This window comes from Lutra lutra, chromosome 2 (assembly GCF_902655055.1).
Source record: "Lutra lutra chromosome 2, mLutLut1.2, whole genome shotgun sequence".
Lineage (NCBI taxonomy): Eukaryota > Metazoa > Chordata > Mammalia > Carnivora > Mustelidae > Lutra > Lutra lutra.
The window spans coordinates 55,371,255-55,391,497 of record NC_062279.1 but is presented as its reverse complement, the minus strand read 5'-3'; the positions used below and the strand labels follow the sequence as shown (position 1 = coordinate 55,391,497).

The window sequence follows — 20,243 nt, the reverse complement described above, 5'->3', positions numbered from 1 at the left end:
TGCAGGGGTGGTTGAGTTCATACATATATGTTTCCCACTATCAAATGTACAATGTACAATACATTCTTTGTCATTGTTTCTATTGAGAGGTGGGATCTATGTCCTCTCCCCTTCAAACTGAGTGGTGTTTGGTGACTGTTTAAAATCAAGAGAGTGCAGTGGAAGTGACATTATGTGACATCCGAGTGTAAGTCATAGAAGTTAATGCAGCTTCTGCTTAGCTCTTGGAAATATTCACTCTTTACACCTCCAGCTGCTTTGTATGCAGCCCGACTGCCCTGAGGCCACTGTGCTAGCAGGAATATCAAATCAAGTCCAGAGGAGACCATGGGAGAGGCCCTGAGATTGCAGAGAGGGATGTCTAAGCCGTCCCTCGATGCTTCAGACATTCCCCCTCCTACTGTTCCAGCTCTAGCTCCCAACAGTTGGATTTTGTTGTAAGCAGTTATGCTTGGACTGTGCAATAGCAACATTTTCTTGCTTTTCCAGTTTGTCACCTTCTCAAGTGCTAGGTTGCTGTTCTAATTGTTTTCAAAAACTAAGTGACTCAGTGAACCAGACATAGGGAATGTAGCTATTACAGTATTTCTGAATACAGGTTCATTGATCAAATCACTGTCCCCAGAGCTCTCCTTTTGGTGTGATTGTGTCTTGAAACTTTAGCTCCCCTTTGTTTACTTAGCAGTAGCTGTCTTCTTCCTAACACCCATAGGTCAGAATCTGAATAGATAAAAGCAGTGCAGACTAAGTCTAATTTAAATTAGTGTCATGACAAGGGTCCGAATTTTGGAGTCAGAAGTGTTGCCTTTGGGTCTCTGCCTCTTTTCTTGGTTTTGCCATTGAAAGTACATCACCATCCCTTGAGCCTCAGTTCTTCCTCTCTGAGCTGGGAACAATACCTCTCCTACTTATTTAACCAGGTCATTGAGAAAGGCGCATGTGATAACGTATTTGTAAATATTTTGTGAATTGTAATATAGTGACTAAACGTAAGAGATGATCATCATTACTGGTAAGTTATTCATCCGTTTTAATTTCCTCAGCTGCAAGGTGGGAATAACATAGCATCACCTTCCTCCTGTTCTCATCAGAATGTGGTTACAAACATGTGCAATAATATCTGAAGTCAGTCAGATTAAGGCAGTGGGAAGGGAGGCCAGGGTGAAATGTGTTCAGTAGAATACAGGGTGTCTATCAACAAATGTACATTGAGTGGCCACTATGTCTATGCACTAAGCTGGATGCTGGGAATACTACAATCAAGAAATGGTCCTTGCTCTCAAGGAGGTTATTGTCTAGTGGAATGTTATGACACATAAGGAGTCTATTTTAATATAGTTTCTTAAGAGGTAAGATTAGAGAGAACAATCAAGGTGGGCTTAGGTCTCATGGGTGGCAATGTAGCATGGTGGTGAAGAGCTCAGAGCATGCACTCTGAGCTTGGGTCTGAATCCTGCTTCCACCCCTTATTGCTCTCTGACCTTAGAAAAGCTATTAAGATCCCTGAGCCTCAGTTTTCTCATTAGTAAAAGGAGAATACTAACTAATCTCAGAGAACTGTGCAAGGACTACAGGGCCAATGCATTCAAAGCATTTAGCACAATATCTGGAACACAGAATAAACACTCAAAAGTGTCAACTATTGTTATTATTTTTTAAAGATTTTATTTATTTATTTGGGAGAGAGAAAGGGGGAGGAGGAGCAGAGTGAGGGGGATAAGCAGACTCCGTGCTGAGCATGGAGTGCAACAGGGGGCTCAATCCCAGGACTCTGAGATCATGACCTAAGTCGAAATCAAGAGCTGGTTGCTTAACTGACTAAGCACCTAGGTATCCCAGAACTATTATTATTATTATTACACAGTGCTGTGGAGCCCATGAGGTGTGGAATCAGCAGAGGCTTCCTAGAGGCAGTGACATCCCAGAGGAGATCTGAAGGATGATAGAAATAAGCAGGTCAAGAGACAAAGTATTGGGAGTGAGGTAGATGTATACCAGGCAGAAAGAATACCTAGATTCTTTAAAACAGTGCTCTCTCAAACTTTCATGCGCATAAAAATCATCTAGGAATCTTGTTTAAGTGCAATTCTGATTCAGTAGCTCTGGAGTGAAATATTTCTAACAAAGTTTAGGGAATGCTGATGATGCTGGTCCCTGCTCTACGCTTCCACTCAACAGCAAGGTTCTAACTGGGTGCAAAATCTCAAAAGGAAACTGAGCTATTTAGAGAGAGCTGGTGTGCAAACTGCTAGAAATGGGAGTTGGGAGCTGTGGTGCCAGGTAGAGACAGCAGGAAAGATGACATCTGTGATACTGATAACCACCTAAGGAGCTAGATCACAAAGGGACTTACAAGAAAAGAAAAATGAAATTTAGAACAGTACAAAGGGCTTTAGCTGCCAAATGGAAAAGGAGTCTGGAAAAACCCCACTGGAAGAAATGAGACCAACCGAGAGGATTTCCCCCTTAAGTACAGTGAGAGATGGTGGTGGCCTGAACTATGGCAATGGCCTTGGGGATGGAGAGAAGTGGGGAATTCAAGAACTATTAGAAGGTAAGATCAAAAATTTGGTGATTGATTTGCTTTGAGGATGAAGTAATGGAGAACACCAGAAAATCGGGCATGAGGTAATCAAGTTCGATTCAGCTGCTATAGTCAAGCACATGGAGAACAACTGCTCATCAATGGCACATATGGGCAACGTCTTCTCCATCTTAAATGTTCTTGCTGTTTTTGGCAATTGTTGACCTGCTTTCTTCAAACTACCATCAAACTCTCAATTTCTACTAATTACCCAAGGCATAGTAGAGAAACACAAAGTCAGGAAAGTAAAACTGTATTTCAAAATTTAGCACTTACTCTCTTATTTTTTGTTCATTGGTTGTGTTGGTTGTGTTGGCCTTCCCAAAGTAGCTCTTAACTTTTTGAGGGCAAGGGCTGTGTCAGGTCTATTGTTTCTATTCCCCACAGTGCTGATGACCAAGTAGGCACTTAATACATGCTAGGGACTATTTGACAGGACAAGATGATTACACATTAATGACATTTATTACCTCATAAAATGATTAAAATAATAAGACCTGTAAGGTGTTGAGAGTTTTACATGCATTATAATTACCATCATTGCAGCATCTGGGGAACTCAGTCAGTTGAATGGGCAGCTCTTGACTTTGGCTCAAGTCATGATCTCAGGAGTCCTGAGATAGAGCCTCAAGCCTCACCTTGAGCTCCATGCTCAATGGGGAGTTTACTTGAGGGTTCTCTCTCTTCTCCTTCCTCCCATTTGTGCTCTCTAAAATAAATAAATCTTTAAAAGAAATAAATGCTATCACCTTCTTTCATCTTCTTTTATTTATCTGAATCGTCCAGATACCCTTGCATGCAGGCAGTTTGGATAATAAATTTGTTTGACTACAGCTTCATTGAATTAATGTAATAGAATGGAAGCATACCCTATTACTGTCAAGCTCTACTGCCATCTACTGTTCATGTACTTACTAAATTCACATAATCTGCATTTCCTCTATTTGCTATCAAATATTTGTTTTCTGCAGATCTCAGGGGCTTTCTTTGCTTTGAGCTTCAACCCAGAGTAGATGTAATTTTCTTTTTTTAAAAAAAAGATTTAATTTATTTGACAGAGAGAGACACAGCAAGAGAGGGAACACAGCAGGGGGAATGGGAGAGGGAGAAGCAGGTTTCCCGCTGAGCAGGGAGCCTCATGTGGGGCTTGATTCCAGGACCCTGGGATCATGACCTGAGCCTAAGGCAGAAAGGCAGACCCTAACGACTGAGCCACCCAGATGCCCCTAGATGTAATTTTCTAATATTTCTAGTGTTTCCTTATAGCAATCCAGCATGATATTGACAATTTTCTCCTGTGGACAAAAAGTTTATGCCTTTATGGAATAGTAAACATTGTAATATGTAATGACACTATGTTTTTTTTCATTGGCTTTTTGTTCTGTTTTGTTTTCAGTTAAACTAAAGAAACAGTCATGGAATTTTTGGAGAATTTTTCCCTACCTCTAGTAGACATCATTAAATTAAGACAAGACATCTTGGCTACATTCCACTCAGGATATAAATCTTGCTCATCCTTCAAAGTCATTGTTTCAAATGATTCCTTATCCATAAAACTTCCTCTGATTCTTTATTCTGGAAGTAAATTCTCAATTGGCAATTGTTATAATGAGCCACAATGTGAAGGACAACAAAGATTCCAATTTTAAAAATAGATTTATAAACCCGTTCCCTCATTCTCCCTTCCCTGTTGGTTCCTTTTTTCTTTTGCAGACAAATAAAGCTAGACTCTCTGCTGTAATGATCTCATAAAGCGTTTTTGTTTTAATAAGGGAATATTTTAGGAAGGGCAGGGGCAGAAGCAGGGACACCGTTGGTGGGCGATCTGGTGAGATTTTAGACAATTAACTTTGTCTTTGATTGCTGTCAGACTTTAGCCTATTAGCTGTACTTAGGACTAGATGGTGGGGATTTCACAGGTTAATGGAAGGACAGCAGACCAGGACTCAAATCCTTGCACATTTCCCCTCTAATTCTCTATTTTACAATGAAAAATAGTTTAGTGGAGAGCACTAAGCAAAGGGAACTTATTTAGGAAAATTTCTGACATAATTTAGGCATCTGGGAGTTCAGTGGCACTGTTTCTAATGGAGAGGCTGTGTGGTGGTGTCAAAGCCCTGATACCTTGATTTCATAGATTTAGATTGAAGTCCATCTCTGCTACAGATTGCTGTAGCAAGTCACTTGAGCTTCCTCACTAGGCAGGATTAATCTTTGCCTCTTCTGTGCACTGTATGTTATTTCTTCCTAGGTCTCTCTCATAAGGGTTTGCATGCTTTTCCTTTTCCTTGCTCAAGGTCACAGAACCTTGGCGCGGCGCTCTCTGGGACTGTAGTGCTGAGACCTGGGTTTCTCCCTTACACCTGGAGGATTCTCTACGGTCACAATCATTCATTCGATCCCACACTTGTCATCTCACAATTTACGACAGCCCCACGCTGTGAAGAGCCCTTGGAGTGGGGATAACTACTCAAGTGCAGGGAGGCAGACAAAGACCTTTTCTCGTCGTTCCATCTTCCCCGGCCTCTTCTGATATCGACTATTTGGAGTCGGTGGGAAGTACGGCGGTGGGCATGAAGGTAATGAAGGGCTCTTTTCTCGTAGGAGCACAAACCTTGGAGGTCTGTTTTTCCGGAAGCACCCTCTTCCGGAAGGGAAATGACTTCCGGCTCTGACTTCCCTGTCTTCCGAGTTTCGAGCTCCACCGCTTCCGCCCGGAGTTGCTTTAGTCTCCGGCTCCCAGCCGCTACTTCCGCCAGGAGTCCCCAGCGGCTCGGTGTTGGAAACTGGCCCTAAAGCGGCCTCCTCTTTCTCCCTTCAGCCTGCCCAGCCGAGGCCGGCTCCCCAGGTGGCGGCGGCGGCTGCTGGGCCTGTCGCGGAGCTTTCTTTTCGCTCGAGACCTGGGCCTGGGGGCCCCCGGAGTTCGAGAGAGACGCCCGGGCCTGCTCCAGCCCCAGCCCTGCTCCAGCCCCAGCCCTCCTCTTCCCGTGGCCAGTGACTGTGACCTCAGGCCTCGCCGCGCGAACCCGAGCCTAGGGCGGGGCCCGTCCTCCCCGCCCCGTCCCCGCCCCTCCGGCCTGCCGGGAGCCCGGCCGTCCTCCTCCCGAGCCCTGCGGCGCTGTGACCGCCTCGGACCTTCGAGACTCGGGGAGTCCCGTGGCTCCGGCCGCGGGGAGACATGGAGTTTGCGGAGCTAATTAAGACCCCACGGGTGGACAATGTGGTGCTGCACCGGCCTTTCTATCCCGCCGTCGAAGGGACGTTGTGTCTGACTGGTCACCACCTGATCCTGTCCTCCCGGCAGGACAACACGGAGGAGCTGTGGCTCCTCCATTCAAACATCGACGCCATTGACAAGCGGTGAGTGCCCATTCTACCTCCTTTCCGTCGGGAACCCGGGGGTTTTTAGGTGGACGTCTGAGGCCACGCGTTCAGTGTTTTCCTTGCGCCCCATCGCCTAGCCCGCCAGCAAAATGAGCCTTCTCCGGCCTAGATTGAGGGTATGAATTTTAGGAAGCAGAAATCCATCCCAGTGAAATGCTTGATTTCCATTACATCCGGATGGAATTCCCAGGGTTATCGTATGGTTATTATCAGGCTGATTATCATTTTTGGTACATAACATCACTTGGATGAATTTTTAACCTTTTTAAAAAAAACATTTGTTCTTGGCACCATCATATTCCTTGGATTATTACTTGCCCGCCACAGTTCCGTAAAGTGGTTGAATGATTTAGGTGAAGCCGTTCCTTGCCTCTTTTGAGGAAAACTCAAAGAACTTAGTATGTAGTGTCTAAATTCCACAAAACTTTTTCTTTCCTTCAAAAATGGTTTATCATATTTCTTATTTCTTACCTTCAGGATCATCAATTAAATACTTCCTACTATGGGAGACTCTTTATCCTTACTAAGTTCTACTTGGGGGGGGGACAAAAACAGAACTGGCTCTTAAACAAAGGTATTAATAGTTAACCTCTTCCCCCCACCCCCCACTCCAGACTGTCTTTCCAAGGTGGTGTCTCAGAGTCAAAAAGTTATACTTCTGAGTCAAAATTCTTATTTCCCCAATGGCTCTGTGAACTTAACTCTAACCAGGAGAAGGTGAATTGATTACCCAGTTGACGCTAAAGTATAAATGAATGACAACAGGGGCGCCTGGGTGGCTCAGTGGGTTAAGCCTCTGCCTTCAGCTCAGGTCATGGTCTTAGGGTCCTGGGATCGAGCCCTGCATCAGGCTCTCTGCTCAGCGGGGAGCCTGCTTCCCTCTCTCTCTTCATCTACCTGTCTACTTGTGATCTCTCTGTGTCAAATAAGTAAATAAAATCTTAAAAAAAAAAAAAGAATGACAACAGCTTTTTTAAAATTATGCCTCAGGAGAATTTGGATAGTAAGAAGATTCCTAGGGAGGTTATGCCTTAAAAGAAAGTATTTACCAGTGGTAATATTGGAAACAGTATGGATGAATTGATGACAGATTTATTTATTTTTTCATGCGGAGGGCTCCTACTAGACTCCTCAGATCACCTTGTCCTGTGTAAAAGTGTTCACTGGTCTCTCCTGGCCTGCAGAATAGAGTATAAACCTTCTACTATGTCATTCATGTTACTCCATGTCTGACCCTAACTTATTTTTTCCACCTTACTGCTTGCCATTCCCTTTCATGAATCTTTTTTTTTTCTTTTTTAGGATTTTTATTTATTTATTTGAAAGAGAGCACAAGTGGGGGTGAGGGGTGCAAAGGGAGAGGGAGAAGTAGGCTCCCCACTGAGCAAGGAGCCAGATACTGGGCAGATCCCAGGACCCGGGGATCGTCCTAGGATCCTGACTTGAGCCCAAGGCGGACGCTTAACTGAGTCCCCCAGGTGCCCCTCATGAACCCTTTCTATTAGCCAATCCTCACTTTTTTATTTTTGCTCACTATGTCCTGCATTCTCCTGTCTGTATCTTACCAATGCTCTTCCTTCTGCCTGGAATGCCTTGTTCCTCCCAAGTTTGTTGAAGATGTATTTAATGTCGTTATATTCTCAACATTTTTGTAAGGCATGTAAAACACCAGGATGAATAAAGTATAGTTCTTATCTTTTAGTTCATAAGCTATCATCCAGTTGCTACTCATTTATCAATATGTAGTATAACCATTTTAACTGTCCTCTCTTTTGTGGGTTCTTCTGATAATTTCCACAACTAGAAGTAATTCTCCTCACCTTGAAATCCTATAACTCTTTAATTATACTTCTTTAATAAGTATATATTAAAATTTGTATTTTAATATTTACATATATATTAGGTCCTTGAAGCCAGGACTTATATTTGGTTAATTTTTATCTCTTTCAAAACTCCTAACTTGGGCAGATAGGCATATAGCAAGTATAAGACGGATTAACCCCCAAATGATCAGTGATGTCACAGAATACAAATTAGAGTTTCTCCATACCACCAACTCCTTTTCTCTTTTTCTTATTTCATGGTTGCTTTTCACGCTTTCATTTCATACTTACCCAGCATTTACTATATGCTAAGCCTGGTAGGGCTTAAAAAAGTATATAAAACATGACCTTTTAATCTGTTAGGGGAGAAATGACAAACTGTATATACGTCTCTTTTTCCCAGAAGCAGCATGATGTGATGGAAAGAGCATGAGATAGGTGGTCAGCTTAAAGTTTAATTATTGCTCTCAAGAAATACTTCCGTCTGTCTTCTATGTGCTTAGCAGCATCTGGGCTCTGCAGGTATAGTGGTGACTAAGGAGGTCAAAGAGCTTGTGTACTAGTGGAGGGGATAGATAGTCAAATAAATCGACAAATAGGTAAATAACAACATCAGGTTGTAGGTGCCAGGAGGGAAAATAGAGGAAGATGGGAGGATAGAGAAGACCAGGAGGCAGTGTTCTTAGAAGGGATTTCAGAAAAGATAAGTGACATTTAAATGAATGATATCCAGGACACCCGGATGGCTCAAATGAAGCATCTGCCTTCCGCTCAGGTCATGATCCTAGGGTTCTGGGATCAAGCCCCACATTGGGGAGCCTGCTCCGTGGGGATCCTGCTTCTCCCTCTGCGTGCCACTCCCCCTGCCTATGCTCTCTTTCGTTTACTCACTCTCTGTCAAATAAATAAATAAAATCTTTAAAAATAAATGAACAAATGAATGATATCTGAAGGAAGAGGGGAAGCTAGCAATGTGAATATCAGAAGAAAGCATTCCAGCCAGAGGGAACAGCCATTGTGAAGACTGGAATGGGCCTGGCATGTACTGGGAAGAACGAAGAGGCCAGTGTGTCTGGAGGGCAGTGAGCAAGGGCAGAGGCTAGGGGTGTGCAGAAGCTGGTTGGAGGGATAAGCGGGGGCAGGTGGCTCAGACTTTCTTTGCCATTGTGATGGTTTTCAAAGGAAGCTCTTTGGAGAGTTGAAAACAAGGAAGTAAGAGCTGATAGACTTTTTAGAAGCTGGTTCTAGCCACTGGCAGAAGACGGATTGCAGAGTGGCAATCCCGCAGAAGCAGCAGGCCCAGTTAGGGGACTGTTGAGTAGTTCAGGGAGAAGGTGATGGTGACTTAAGAGTAGAAGAGGTCAGGTTTGGGATGTGTTTTGAAGGTTGAGCTGCCATGCATTGTTAGTGAATTGTAAAGGGGATGTGAGAGGAAGCACGGTATTGAGGATGACTCCTTTAGATCTGTCTCTTGTTACCCAGGTGTCCTTAGGCAAGCCACTTAACCTCTCTGAACCTCTCAATTCTATCACACGGAGGACGACAACCCTTCTCATATCTAGTAGTAACTTATGTTTGAGATGCTTTACAAGCTCATCAAATGCTCTCATGTGCACTGTATGTACAATTTTATTAGATCCTTTCAGCTGACAAGGTTTTATTAAGTTTTACAATTGTATGTTTTTCTTTTCATGGACCCCAGATATAGAAAGTTGAGTTAATCCTATTCAGTTGAGAACTTGTCATTTTCATGATAGATTCATCGCAAGGTTTTCTTGTTTTTTTTTTTTTTTTTACATTTATCTTCTTCAAGCCCTAATTTTCACCCCTATTTTCCACCTCATCCTCAATCGCTTCAGGCAAGTATGTTAAGTGTTGCTGTACATATAAGGATATATGTATATCCCTTTAAAATATATAGCACTATCATAGGCAAGTTTAATTTCTCTCAGTAGGATTATGTTGCAGATCTTGTTCTATTTCTCAACATTAATTCAGTACTCTTCATACTGCTGTGCATACATCCATTTCACTGCTTCTGACTGCAGCACAGAATTCCAAATTGTTTAGAACATTTTACTTATCTGACCCTTCAGATAGCTTCTAACTCCCTGCTATCACAACATACTTAAAATGTACTTGTTTGGGTCCACTTACAGTCCTGTACAAGAATTTCTCTGAGCTTGTGTTCAGGATGGGCCTGAGCCAGAAAGCAGATACATAAAATTAGTTTGCTTCATCAAGTAATGCTGAGGACTTTCCAAAATGACCTTTGCCCCTCCCACCATGGTCCCTATTTCCACCACATTCTTTTTTTTTTCTTTTTTAAGATTTTATTTACTTATCAGAGAGAGAGAGGGAGAGAGAACGAGCACAGGCAGACAGAATGGCAGGCAGAGGCAGAGGGAGAAGCAGGCTTCCTGCAGAGCAAGGAGCCCGATGTGGGACTCGATCCCCAGGACGCTGGGATCATGACCTGAGCCGAAGGCAGCTGCTTAACCAACTGAGCCACCCAGGCATCCCTTTCCACCACATTCTTAGCAACATTTGGTATAATTATCTTTTTAAGTTTTGCTAGTCTGATGATTGTGAATAGTATCTCATTGTTTTAATTTGTATTTCTCTAATTACTGATGAGTCTAAGTGTCTCTGTATAGACTTATTATCAATTCAATTAAATATTTTTTCCTTTCTTGCATTTCTTGACCCACTTTTAAAAATTGGGTTTGTTGTCTTTCTAGTGTTGATTTGCACCAGTTCCTTGTATACTCTCTAGGTTTTAATTTAGACATTGAAGATGTCTTCTCGTAGTCTCTCAACCAATTGTTGACTTTTCTGTGGTGGTCTTTGTTGAGCAGAAGGCCTTAATTTTAATTCAGAATTCATTATTTTTTAATTTATTATTTGTGGGTTTTTTACTTTATTGTTTGTCCTTCCTTATCCCAAGATCACTAGGATATTATCTACATTTTCTTCTGTGTTAGCTTTATAGTTTTACCCTTCACTTTTAGGTCTTTAATTCATTTAGGTTCTACATTTGTTTCAAGTGTTTTTTCTAGGTAGCAAGCCAGTTTCCTTGATACCATTTCCTAATACCATGCCTATACCATTCTTGACTGATCCATCATATTTTAAGTGGTTTCATACACGTATAGCTTTCTCTGTGACCCATAGGTTTTGTAATGTGTTTGTTTCCATTTTTCTCCGTTTTCTAATTTACCATGTGATTTCTTCTTTGATCCCTAGGTTGTTTAGTAGTGCATTGTTAATTTCCATAGTTTTGTGAATTTTTCAGTTTTCCTTTTGTTTATAGATTTCTAATTTTATTTGTGTTCAGAGAAGATACTTTGTAAGATATCTATCTTTTTAAATCTGGAATTTTTATTTGTGGCCTAACATATAGTCTGTCCTAGAAAGTGTCTCATATGCTCTTGAGATGAATGTGTATTCTGTTGTTGTTGGGTAGCTAATGTGTATATGTTTGTTATATCTAGTTGGTTTATTGTGTTAAATGTCTATTTACTTATTTATCTTCAGTCTGATTGTTCTAGCCATTATCGTGAATGGGTATTAAAGTTTCCAACTGTTATTGTAGAGCTGTTTTTTCCTTCAGTTCTGTCAGTTTTTGCTTCATATATTTTGATTGCCTGTAGTTAAGTGTGTAATTATTTATAATGGTTATATCTGCTTGCTGTGTTGAATCTTTTATTTGAATATAATGTCCTTCCTTGTCTCTTGTAACCATTTCTGATTTAAAGACTATTTTGTCTGATATTAGTATAGCACCTGCTGTCTTTGGTTACTGTTTGCATGAAATATTTTTTTTCCTATCTTTTCACTTTTAACCCATTTGTGTCTTTGGATCTTGAATGTCTTGACTCAAGACAGCATATAGGCGGTTAATATGTTTTTATTCATTCTGCCAATCTCTGTCTTTTGACTGGACAGTTTTTTAAATTCATTTACATTTAAAGTTATTATTGATAAGTAGGGACTTATGTAACTGTGCTATTTGTTTTCTCTATGACTTATAGCTATTTGTCCCTTAATGTTCTGTTTTTTGTGTAGTTGATTTTTTGTAGTGAAATGTTTAAATTTCTTTCTCGGTTACCTTTATATATATCCTGTAGCTATTTGTGATTACTATGGGTATTACATTTAACATCCTAAAGTTATAACATTCTAATTTGAATTTATACCAGTTTAAGTTCAATAACATACCAAAAGTTTGCTCCTTTATAACTCTGGCTTTACTGCTTTTCATTATTAATGTCACAAAATTACATCTTAATACATTTTATGCTCCTAAACATAAACTAATAATTCTTATAAATGCAATAGTCTCTTATTATATAGTAAATAAAATTTGGAGTTAAAAACCAAAGTTACAGTAATACAGTAATAATAGCTTTTATACTACTAATTTTTTTCTTTGAATGTATTAATTTGTTAAATCGTGTAGAAAACAGAAAGCACAGTTACAAAACATTGTTACAATAATATTAGGTTTTATAACAACCCATGTATTTACCTTTACTGAGATCTTTATTTCTTTATATAGCTTCAAATTACTGCCTAGTGTCTTTTCATTTAAACTTGTGGGACTCCCTTGAGCATTTCTTGTAGTGCTCATGAGTCCCTCAACTTTTGATTATCTAGGAATGTCTTAATTTCTCCATTACTTTTGAAGGACACTTTTGCTGGATATAGTATTCTTAGTTGATGGCTTTTTTTTCTTTTTTTATAAAACACTTTGAACATATAAGCTGCCTGTTTTCTGGCCTTCAAAGTTTCTGATGCAAAATCTATTCATTATTTTATTGTGGCTTCCTTGTTGTATGTGACAATTTGTTTCCCTCTTGCTGCTTTCAAGATTTTCTCTTTGTTTTTTGAAAGTTTGATTAAAATGCATTTTGGTGTGATTCTCTGAGTTTATCTTACATGGAGTTTGTTGAGTTTCTTGGATGTTTATATTCATGTCTTTCATCAGATTGGGGAATTTATCCACCATTATTTCTTCAGGTATTCTCTCTGTCCCTTTTTCTTCTCTTTCTGGGACTCCTGCAGTGTGTATGTTGGTTCTCTTGTAGGTATCCCACAGGTCCTTAGATTCTATTCACTTTTTTTCAATCTCTTCTCTTTCTGTTCCTCAGACCTGATAATTTCTATTTTATCTTCAGGTTCACCAATTTTTCTTCTGCCTGCTCACATCTACCTTTGAATCCCACTAGTGAATTTTTCATTTCAGTTCTTGCACTTTTCATCTCCAGCATTTGGGGGAGAGGGGTTCTTTGAGGTTTTCTCTTTTTATTGATATTTCCATTTTGTTCACACAGCATATTCTTGACTTTCTCCACATCTTCCTTTAGTTCTTTGAGCATCTTTAAGACCGTTGTTTTAAAATCATTATCGAGTAAATCTGCCATTGTCTTTTTCAGGGAAAGTTTCAGTTGATGTACTTTTCTCCTTTGAGTGGCCCATACTTTCTTATTTGTATGCCATGTGATTTTTTGTTGTTGAACACTGGACATTTGATCTAATAACAAGGTGACTGACTCTGGAAATCAGATTCTTCCCCTTCTCCAGGGTTTGCTGTTTTTGTTTGTTTGTTTTCTAATAATAGTTATTTACTTATAATTATTATTGTTGTTATAAGTTTTTTCTATGCCAGGGATCAGCCTCAAGTATAAATTTAAGGTTATCTAGTAGCTCTTTTCTGAGCTTTTCCCTGGGCATTTACCTGATATATGTAATTATTTTTGAATGTCCTAATCTTTAATGTCTGTCTTTTGAAAGGAGAAAAGCGAAATATGAAATGAGGATTGGGAGGGGAAAGAGGACCGGCCTTTAAATTCCCTGGAAGTTACTTTTGGGGGACAAACTTACAGTAGGGAGAGGCACAACAATAATGGCTGCTGGCCTTTGCATGGCTGTGATCAGAAGCAGTAATCAGCAGTCAGAGCACAAATACCTGACAGCTGGAGGACAGGATCTTTTTTCTCTGATGCTTAGTAGACAGTGTCTTTGCCCAGCTTGGCTTCCTCAGGCTGTGCATGGGCTGCTCCAGGAACATGTGCATAGCTGCCCATCACATAGCTAGGGTGTGTAGCTGCTAGTTTGCTAAGAGCTGAATTTATCCAGAATTTGTCATTCAAGTCCCTGGGAGCTGCAAGCCTTAATAGACCCTAGAGTCACAATAGTCACATCAAGCAGATCATGCCAGTGAAATTGTTGTCTAGATGGGGAGACAGATTCTTGGTGCTTCCTACTCCACGATCTTTCCAAAATACTTTCCTTTATTGAGTTTTGAGCGTTTTGTTTTTTTTGTTTTGTTTTGTTTTAAAGATTTTATTTATTTATTTGACAGACAGAGATCATAAGTAGGCAGAGAGGCAGGCAGGGGGGTGGGAAGCAGCCTCCCTGCTGAGCAGAGAGCCGGATGCGGGGCTCGATCCCAGGACCCTAGATCATGACCTGAGCTGAAGGCAGAGGCTTAACCCACTGAGCCACCCAGGCGCCCCTTGTTTTGTTTTGTTTTTAAATATATTCTAGATACAAGTCTTTTATCAAATAAGATTTGCAAATATTTTCTGTCAGTCTTTGGTTTGCCTTTTCATTCTCTTTAACAGTGTCTTTCAAAGAGTAAATAATTTAAATTCTGAAGAAGCCCAATTTATTAGTTCTTTTTATAGATTGGGGTTGTGGTGTCTTAACTTAGAAATCTTTGCCTAACCTAAGGTCACAAAGATTTTTGCTCATATTTTCTTCCATCAGTTTTATAGTTCTAGGTTTTATCTTCAGGTATATGATCCATTTTGAGTTAGTTTTTATATATGGTTTATAGTATGCATATATGTATGTATGTATATTGCATATGGATATCTGATTGTTTTACCTCTTCTTCAATAAATCATCTTTGCACCTTTGTCCATATATTTCTAGATTCTTTTCTGTCCCATTGATCTGTTTATCTTGGTGTATTACATTACCACAGTCTTAATTACAGTAGGTTTTTAAAAAATATTTATTTATTTATTTATTTAGAGAGAGAGAGAGAGAGAATGTGCGCACGTGCACGTGAAGGTGGGGAGGGGTAGAGGGAGAAAAGCAGACACCCCGCTGAGCACAGAGCCTGACTTGGTTTGATTTCATAAACTGAGATCATGACCTGAGCCAAAATTGAGTCAGGTGCTTAACTAACTGAGCCACCCAGGTGCCCCTACAGTGGCTTCATAGTAAGTTGAAATTATGTAGTGTTAGCTATCTAGGAATGTTCTTATTAAAATTTTTTCTCTCTATTTAAGGTCATTTGCATTTCTGTATGAATTTTAGAATCAGGTTGTTAATTTCTAAAAATAAATAAGTAAATAAATAAAGCCTATGTGATTTTTATTGGAATTGTGTTGAATCTGTTGATAAATGAATTTGTTCAAAATTGACATCTGATATCTTTAAGTCTTCTGTCCCATGAACAAAGTATATTTCTCCGTTCATTTTATTTAGGTGTTTGATATCTTTCAACAGTATGTTTTAGTTTTCACTTACAGATTTCAGACATCTTTTGACAGATTTCCCCCATTTTCCCCATTTATTACACATTTTTGGATGCTCTTTCAAATGGTATTTTTAAAATTTCAATTTCTAACTGCTTTTTGTATTAATTATTTATTGCCATAGAAGTCTTCAGGCCTTGCAGACCTGGAGAGGGACTATCCCCTCTCAGAGTTAGCTATTTACTCCAAATAGCTGGAAACTTGCCTGCAAGCACACCAACCAATCTGGAGTCCGGAACCTTATCTGCCTCCTCATATCAGGCTTCTGCGCTCAGGACTACTATTTTCTCCTCTCCTGCATTATTCCAGGGCCAGGTACAGACAACTAAGAATCATCTGTATAACCCAAAGCCTGACAGAATTATTCAAACTACCTAATCCTAAACTTGCTCAGCTGCCTTTCCCATTCCTTTCTGTGAAAACTTACAGTAAAAGTTCTGGCCCATGCTTTCCTCTTGCACTATCTGCCTCCTGACACCCTGCATGACATGGCGTGCCCCCTCCTTTTGAGAACTGTGACTCACAAACTATCTTTCCAATGACAGTCGTCTCCTGATCTGTCAGCTCTGTCATCCTAAATAAAAACCAAGTCCTGAATATTTTAAACAATTGTTGAAATAGTATATAGAAATACTATTGATTTTTGTGTACTGAATTTGTATCCAGCAACCTTACTAACCTCACTTTTTAATTCCAGTAGTTTTTTTTTGTATTTTTCATTAGCTTTTCTAAATAGGCAGTCATGTCATCTGCCACTAAAGACAGTTTTATTTCTTCTTTTCCAATTTGGGTACCATTTATTTCTTGCCTCATTGCACTGGCTATTAACTATCAGTACAATGTTGAATGGAAGCAGTGAGAGTGAACATCTCTGTTATTCCTGATACTAGTGAAAAAGTATTTAGTCTTTCACCATTAAGTCTGTGATTAGTGGTAGGTTTGTTTTGTTGTTTTTGGTTTTGTTTTCTTTTGGTAAATGCTATTATCAGGTTGAAGATGTTTCCTTCTGTTCCTGGTTTGCTGAGAGTGGGGGTTTTTTGTTTTTGTTTTTTAAGATCAGGAATAGATGTTGAATTTTGCCAAATGCTTTTTCAGTATCTATTGTGATGTTCGTCTATATAGTTTTACTTTTTCGGTTTGGCGATATGATAAATTGCTTTGATTTTCAAATGATAAACCCCAACTGTTTATGATGTATTACCCTTTTTATGTATTACTGGATTTAATTTGCTAATATTTTGATTAGAAATTTTGCATCTGTGTTCCTGAGGGATATTGGTCTATAGTTTTCTTATGTCTTTGTTTGTTTTTTATATTAGGGTAATGCTTCCCCATGGAATGAGTTGATAAATAATTGTCTCTTCTTCAACTTTCTGAAAGACTTTGTCTTGAATTGATATTATATTTTCCTAAAATGTTTTATAGAATTCATCAGTAAGCCACTTAGGCCTGGAGGGTTTTCTGGTGGGGAAGATTTTCATGAAAATTGGTTTATTTAATAGCTATAGAACTAATTATGTTCTTCTTGAGTTTGTGTCTTCTGAGGAATTGGTCCATGTCATTTACCTTGTTGAATTTATTGGCATAAAGTTGTTCCTAGTATTTCCTTATCCTTTTAATACTATACAGTCTGTAGTGATTCTTATTTCTCTCATTTCTGATATTGGTAAATTGAGACTGACTTTTTTTTTTCCTGATCACTTTGGCTAGTGGTTTATTGCTTTTATTATTTTCAAGCAATCATCATTGCTTTTATTATTCCCTATAATTTTCTTTTTTCTGCTTCATCAATTTTGGTTCTGATCTTTATTTAATGTCTTCTTTGAATTTGACTTGCTCTTCTTTTTTTAGTGTAGTAGAATCTGAAGTCACTAATATGAAACTTTCTTTCTAATATAGATGCTTTCCTCAGACTGTCAGTTTCACCCATGTTCCCTCTTCTGTAGCTTGGAAACTCTCAAAACTGTAAACTGGGGTAATTGTAGGATTCACCTTTTTTCCCATCTCCCAGAGATATCTGTTCTTTGTTGCTTGGTGTCCAGTGTCTTGAAGATAGTTCTTTCATATATTTTGTCCAGTTATTTTGGTTGTTTCAGGTGGGAGGGTAAATATGGTTCCTGTCATACCTTTGCTGGAAGTAGAAGTGCCAAGAGTGTGAGTTTTCCAAATAAATTTGATAAGAGGCATTTCAGTGTGTTGATAGGTTGTAGATGTCTGGTAGAATTACCTTTAGTAGGATTTGACCTGTGCTGATAATGTTTGCCTGTCCAAATTAACAATGCAGTGATGTGAGGCATAGGGATGCTTACAGTTGAGATGGAGCTCAGGAAGAGTACCTGAGGGAATTGCCTTTCTAAACTGGGCAAAATGTAAGTAGAATGAATAGTATTTGGTCAATCTAAGAATTCCTAGTTTAGGGAATACTCAGAGGTATTAATGGAAAAGAAAGGGGCCAACCAGTGGCAAAGCACAAGAAAACTCAGAGCTGTCAGCAAATACAAAACAAAACAACAATAATAAAAAGAAGACAAAAATTGCAATCAAGGTAAAATTATATTTGTACAAAATTTACTGATACAAAAGTTATGAGTACATATGGCATTTAGAATATATAATGTAAGTTAATAGTTTTTAAAGACTGAATAAGAGGGCGCCTGGGTGGCTCAGTGGGTTAAGCCACTGCCTTCGGCTCAGGTCATGATCTCAGGGTCCTGGGATGGAGTCCCGTGTCAGGCTTTCTGCTCAGCGGGGAGCCTGCTTCCCTTCCTCTCTCTCTGCCTGCCTCTCTGCCTACTTGTGATCTCTCTCTGTCAAATAAATAAATAAAATCTTTAAAAAATAAATAAATAAATAAATAAATAAATAAATAAAGACTGAATAAGAGATACTTATATTTAAAATCAACTACTACAAGCTTGGAAGTAAGTAAAATCTGAAAGTGTTTTCCTATGCTCTATAAACATTTAACATATTAATTACAGATCTTTTTTTCTCTATTCTTTGAAGTAAGGCCCCAAATAATCTTCATTAAGTGAATTGGCCTAGTACTAATTAGTTTATGAATTCAGAAAATTTTAAGTACATGTATTTAAATAATTTATGGCTCACATTTTTTAATATACAGTCCTGACTCTTCCTTAATTAGACTAATTTGGGAGAAGAAAGTTGAATATAGATGGTAATTACAACTACATTCTCTTTTTAAGGAGATAGTCGTATGTTTAAAGATAGAAATATATGTTCTTAAGCATAATTTGTAATTTTTTACAGATTTGTGGGACCACTGGGTACCATCATCATAAAATGTAAAGATTTTCGAATAATTCAGTTGGATATTCCTGGAATGGAAGAATGTTTGAATATAGCCAGTTCCATTGAGGTAAATATTTCAGAGGCAAAATCTGATGAAAATAAATAGTAATAAAAAAAGAACCTTATATTCTGACTCAGTGTGGCTCTTGTGTTTTTTTTAGTAGATAGTTGGTCATATTCTGTGATTCACATATTGAAAATTGACAGGAAAAGCCTCACCCTGATTCATTGTTATAAGAATGTAATAAGATTTTATTGACTTTTAATAGTTTTTAGTGTGACTTATTCCTCCAGGTTCACTTGTAGCATTTGACGGGATTTCCTTCTCTTTTAAGACTCAATAATACTCCACTGTGTGTATATATTATAAGGTTTTTCTAAAAAGTAACTTCTTTTATAAAGCAGGTGATTATCACCAATGATTATAGTCTTTTGTTTGTCTTTAGTAAGTCTTAATTTTCCCTATGTCATGTTTGCTTAAGACAGCGTGTTTGTTTTATATTTGTAACAACAGTATTGAGTATCTGTTTAAATAACAAATAATAGATATTTTGCTTGGATAATTTAATATTTAAATGGAAGAGCTCACACCATTTTCTTACCCATTCAAACTAACTATTTTGGTTTACACTCAAATTTTAAATTGACTTGTTTTAAATCATTGTAACTAAATTACAGCAATTAACTTTTTGTTTATAGTATTTCTAGACAATTATAGACACATCAACTTTTTCCCCCCTTTGGTCTTTGAGTGACTAATCTGGTCTTTGTATCCAGAACGAATGCTATTGGCTTAACTACTAAAAGGAGACAGGAAGGTTTAAAAATCTGTAATTAGGATCTTGTTTGCTTTTTTAAACAAGAATAGAGAAATAAAAACTGTCGTGCTGAGAAAAATGGCATGGAACTGGTTTACTTTCTGCCTTTGCTAAATTTTACTTAGAGGAAATGGGAAGATGAGCTGAACTATTTGTCTTGCTTATCTTGTCGTTTGGAAGTGATGTAGTAACGTTGATTTGGCCAAATTTGTGAACATGGGTAAGGAATACACTCTGTGGTTTCTAGGCTATTAAATTGAAACACTGTCCTGCTCTTTGGGCAGGGGAATACTACTGACCCATTTCATTTGAGCTTTTTTTTTTTTTTTTTCTGTTGTGGGTTTGGATTTTCACTAATCAGTCTACATTTTTCTTCTTATCCCTTTTATATAAAACTTACAATATAGCTGGTTGGTGGATGTTAGTGAAGTTGCATATGGTGAAGGATAATGGTAAAGGAAATATAGGGCAAAGCCTGTTACCCACTTTCTGATTGCATTTACTTAGTTTTGTTAGCATCTGACACTAATCAGTTGTTTAATTGGCTGTATCTAGTACCTAATGTACTTTAGAAACTGAGTATTGTAGAAACTCTTGACCTCAGAAAGTGAATGATCTATTAATTATTTTACAACATAGTAAATATACGTTGTAAACTTCGTCTCTTGCCTTTTCCTGGTATCCAATTCCTTCCCGCCTTCCCTATACATCTTGACAAAACTTGGTAGTAACAAGTGAATTTCTTATATAAAACAGTTGAGCTAGTCTT

The 20,243-nt window shown here is 38.5% G+C and overlaps 1 protein-coding gene across 2 annotated transcripts in view; it reads left to right on the top strand.

The window, feature by feature from the left end:
- The first annotated feature begins 5,046 nt into the window (after positions 1–5,046).
- MTMR9 (myotubularin related protein 9) overlaps positions 5,047–20,243 on the top strand; it is a 56,830-nt gene continuing 41,633 nt past the window's right edge. The window contains exons 1-3 of one of the 2 annotated variants that reach the window (XM_047717457.1): positions 5,047–5,163; positions 5,406–5,944; positions 18,615–18,723. In XM_047717457.1, coding sequence (XP_047573413.1) covers positions 5,763–5,944; positions 18,615–18,723 — 291 coding nt within the window. In that variant the 5' untranslated portion in view covers positions 5,047–5,163; positions 5,406–5,762. Of the gene's footprint in view, positions 5,164–5,405; positions 5,945–18,614; positions 18,724–20,243 lie in introns of those variants that run through there. The other variant, XM_047717458.1, reaches the window with a different exon arrangement.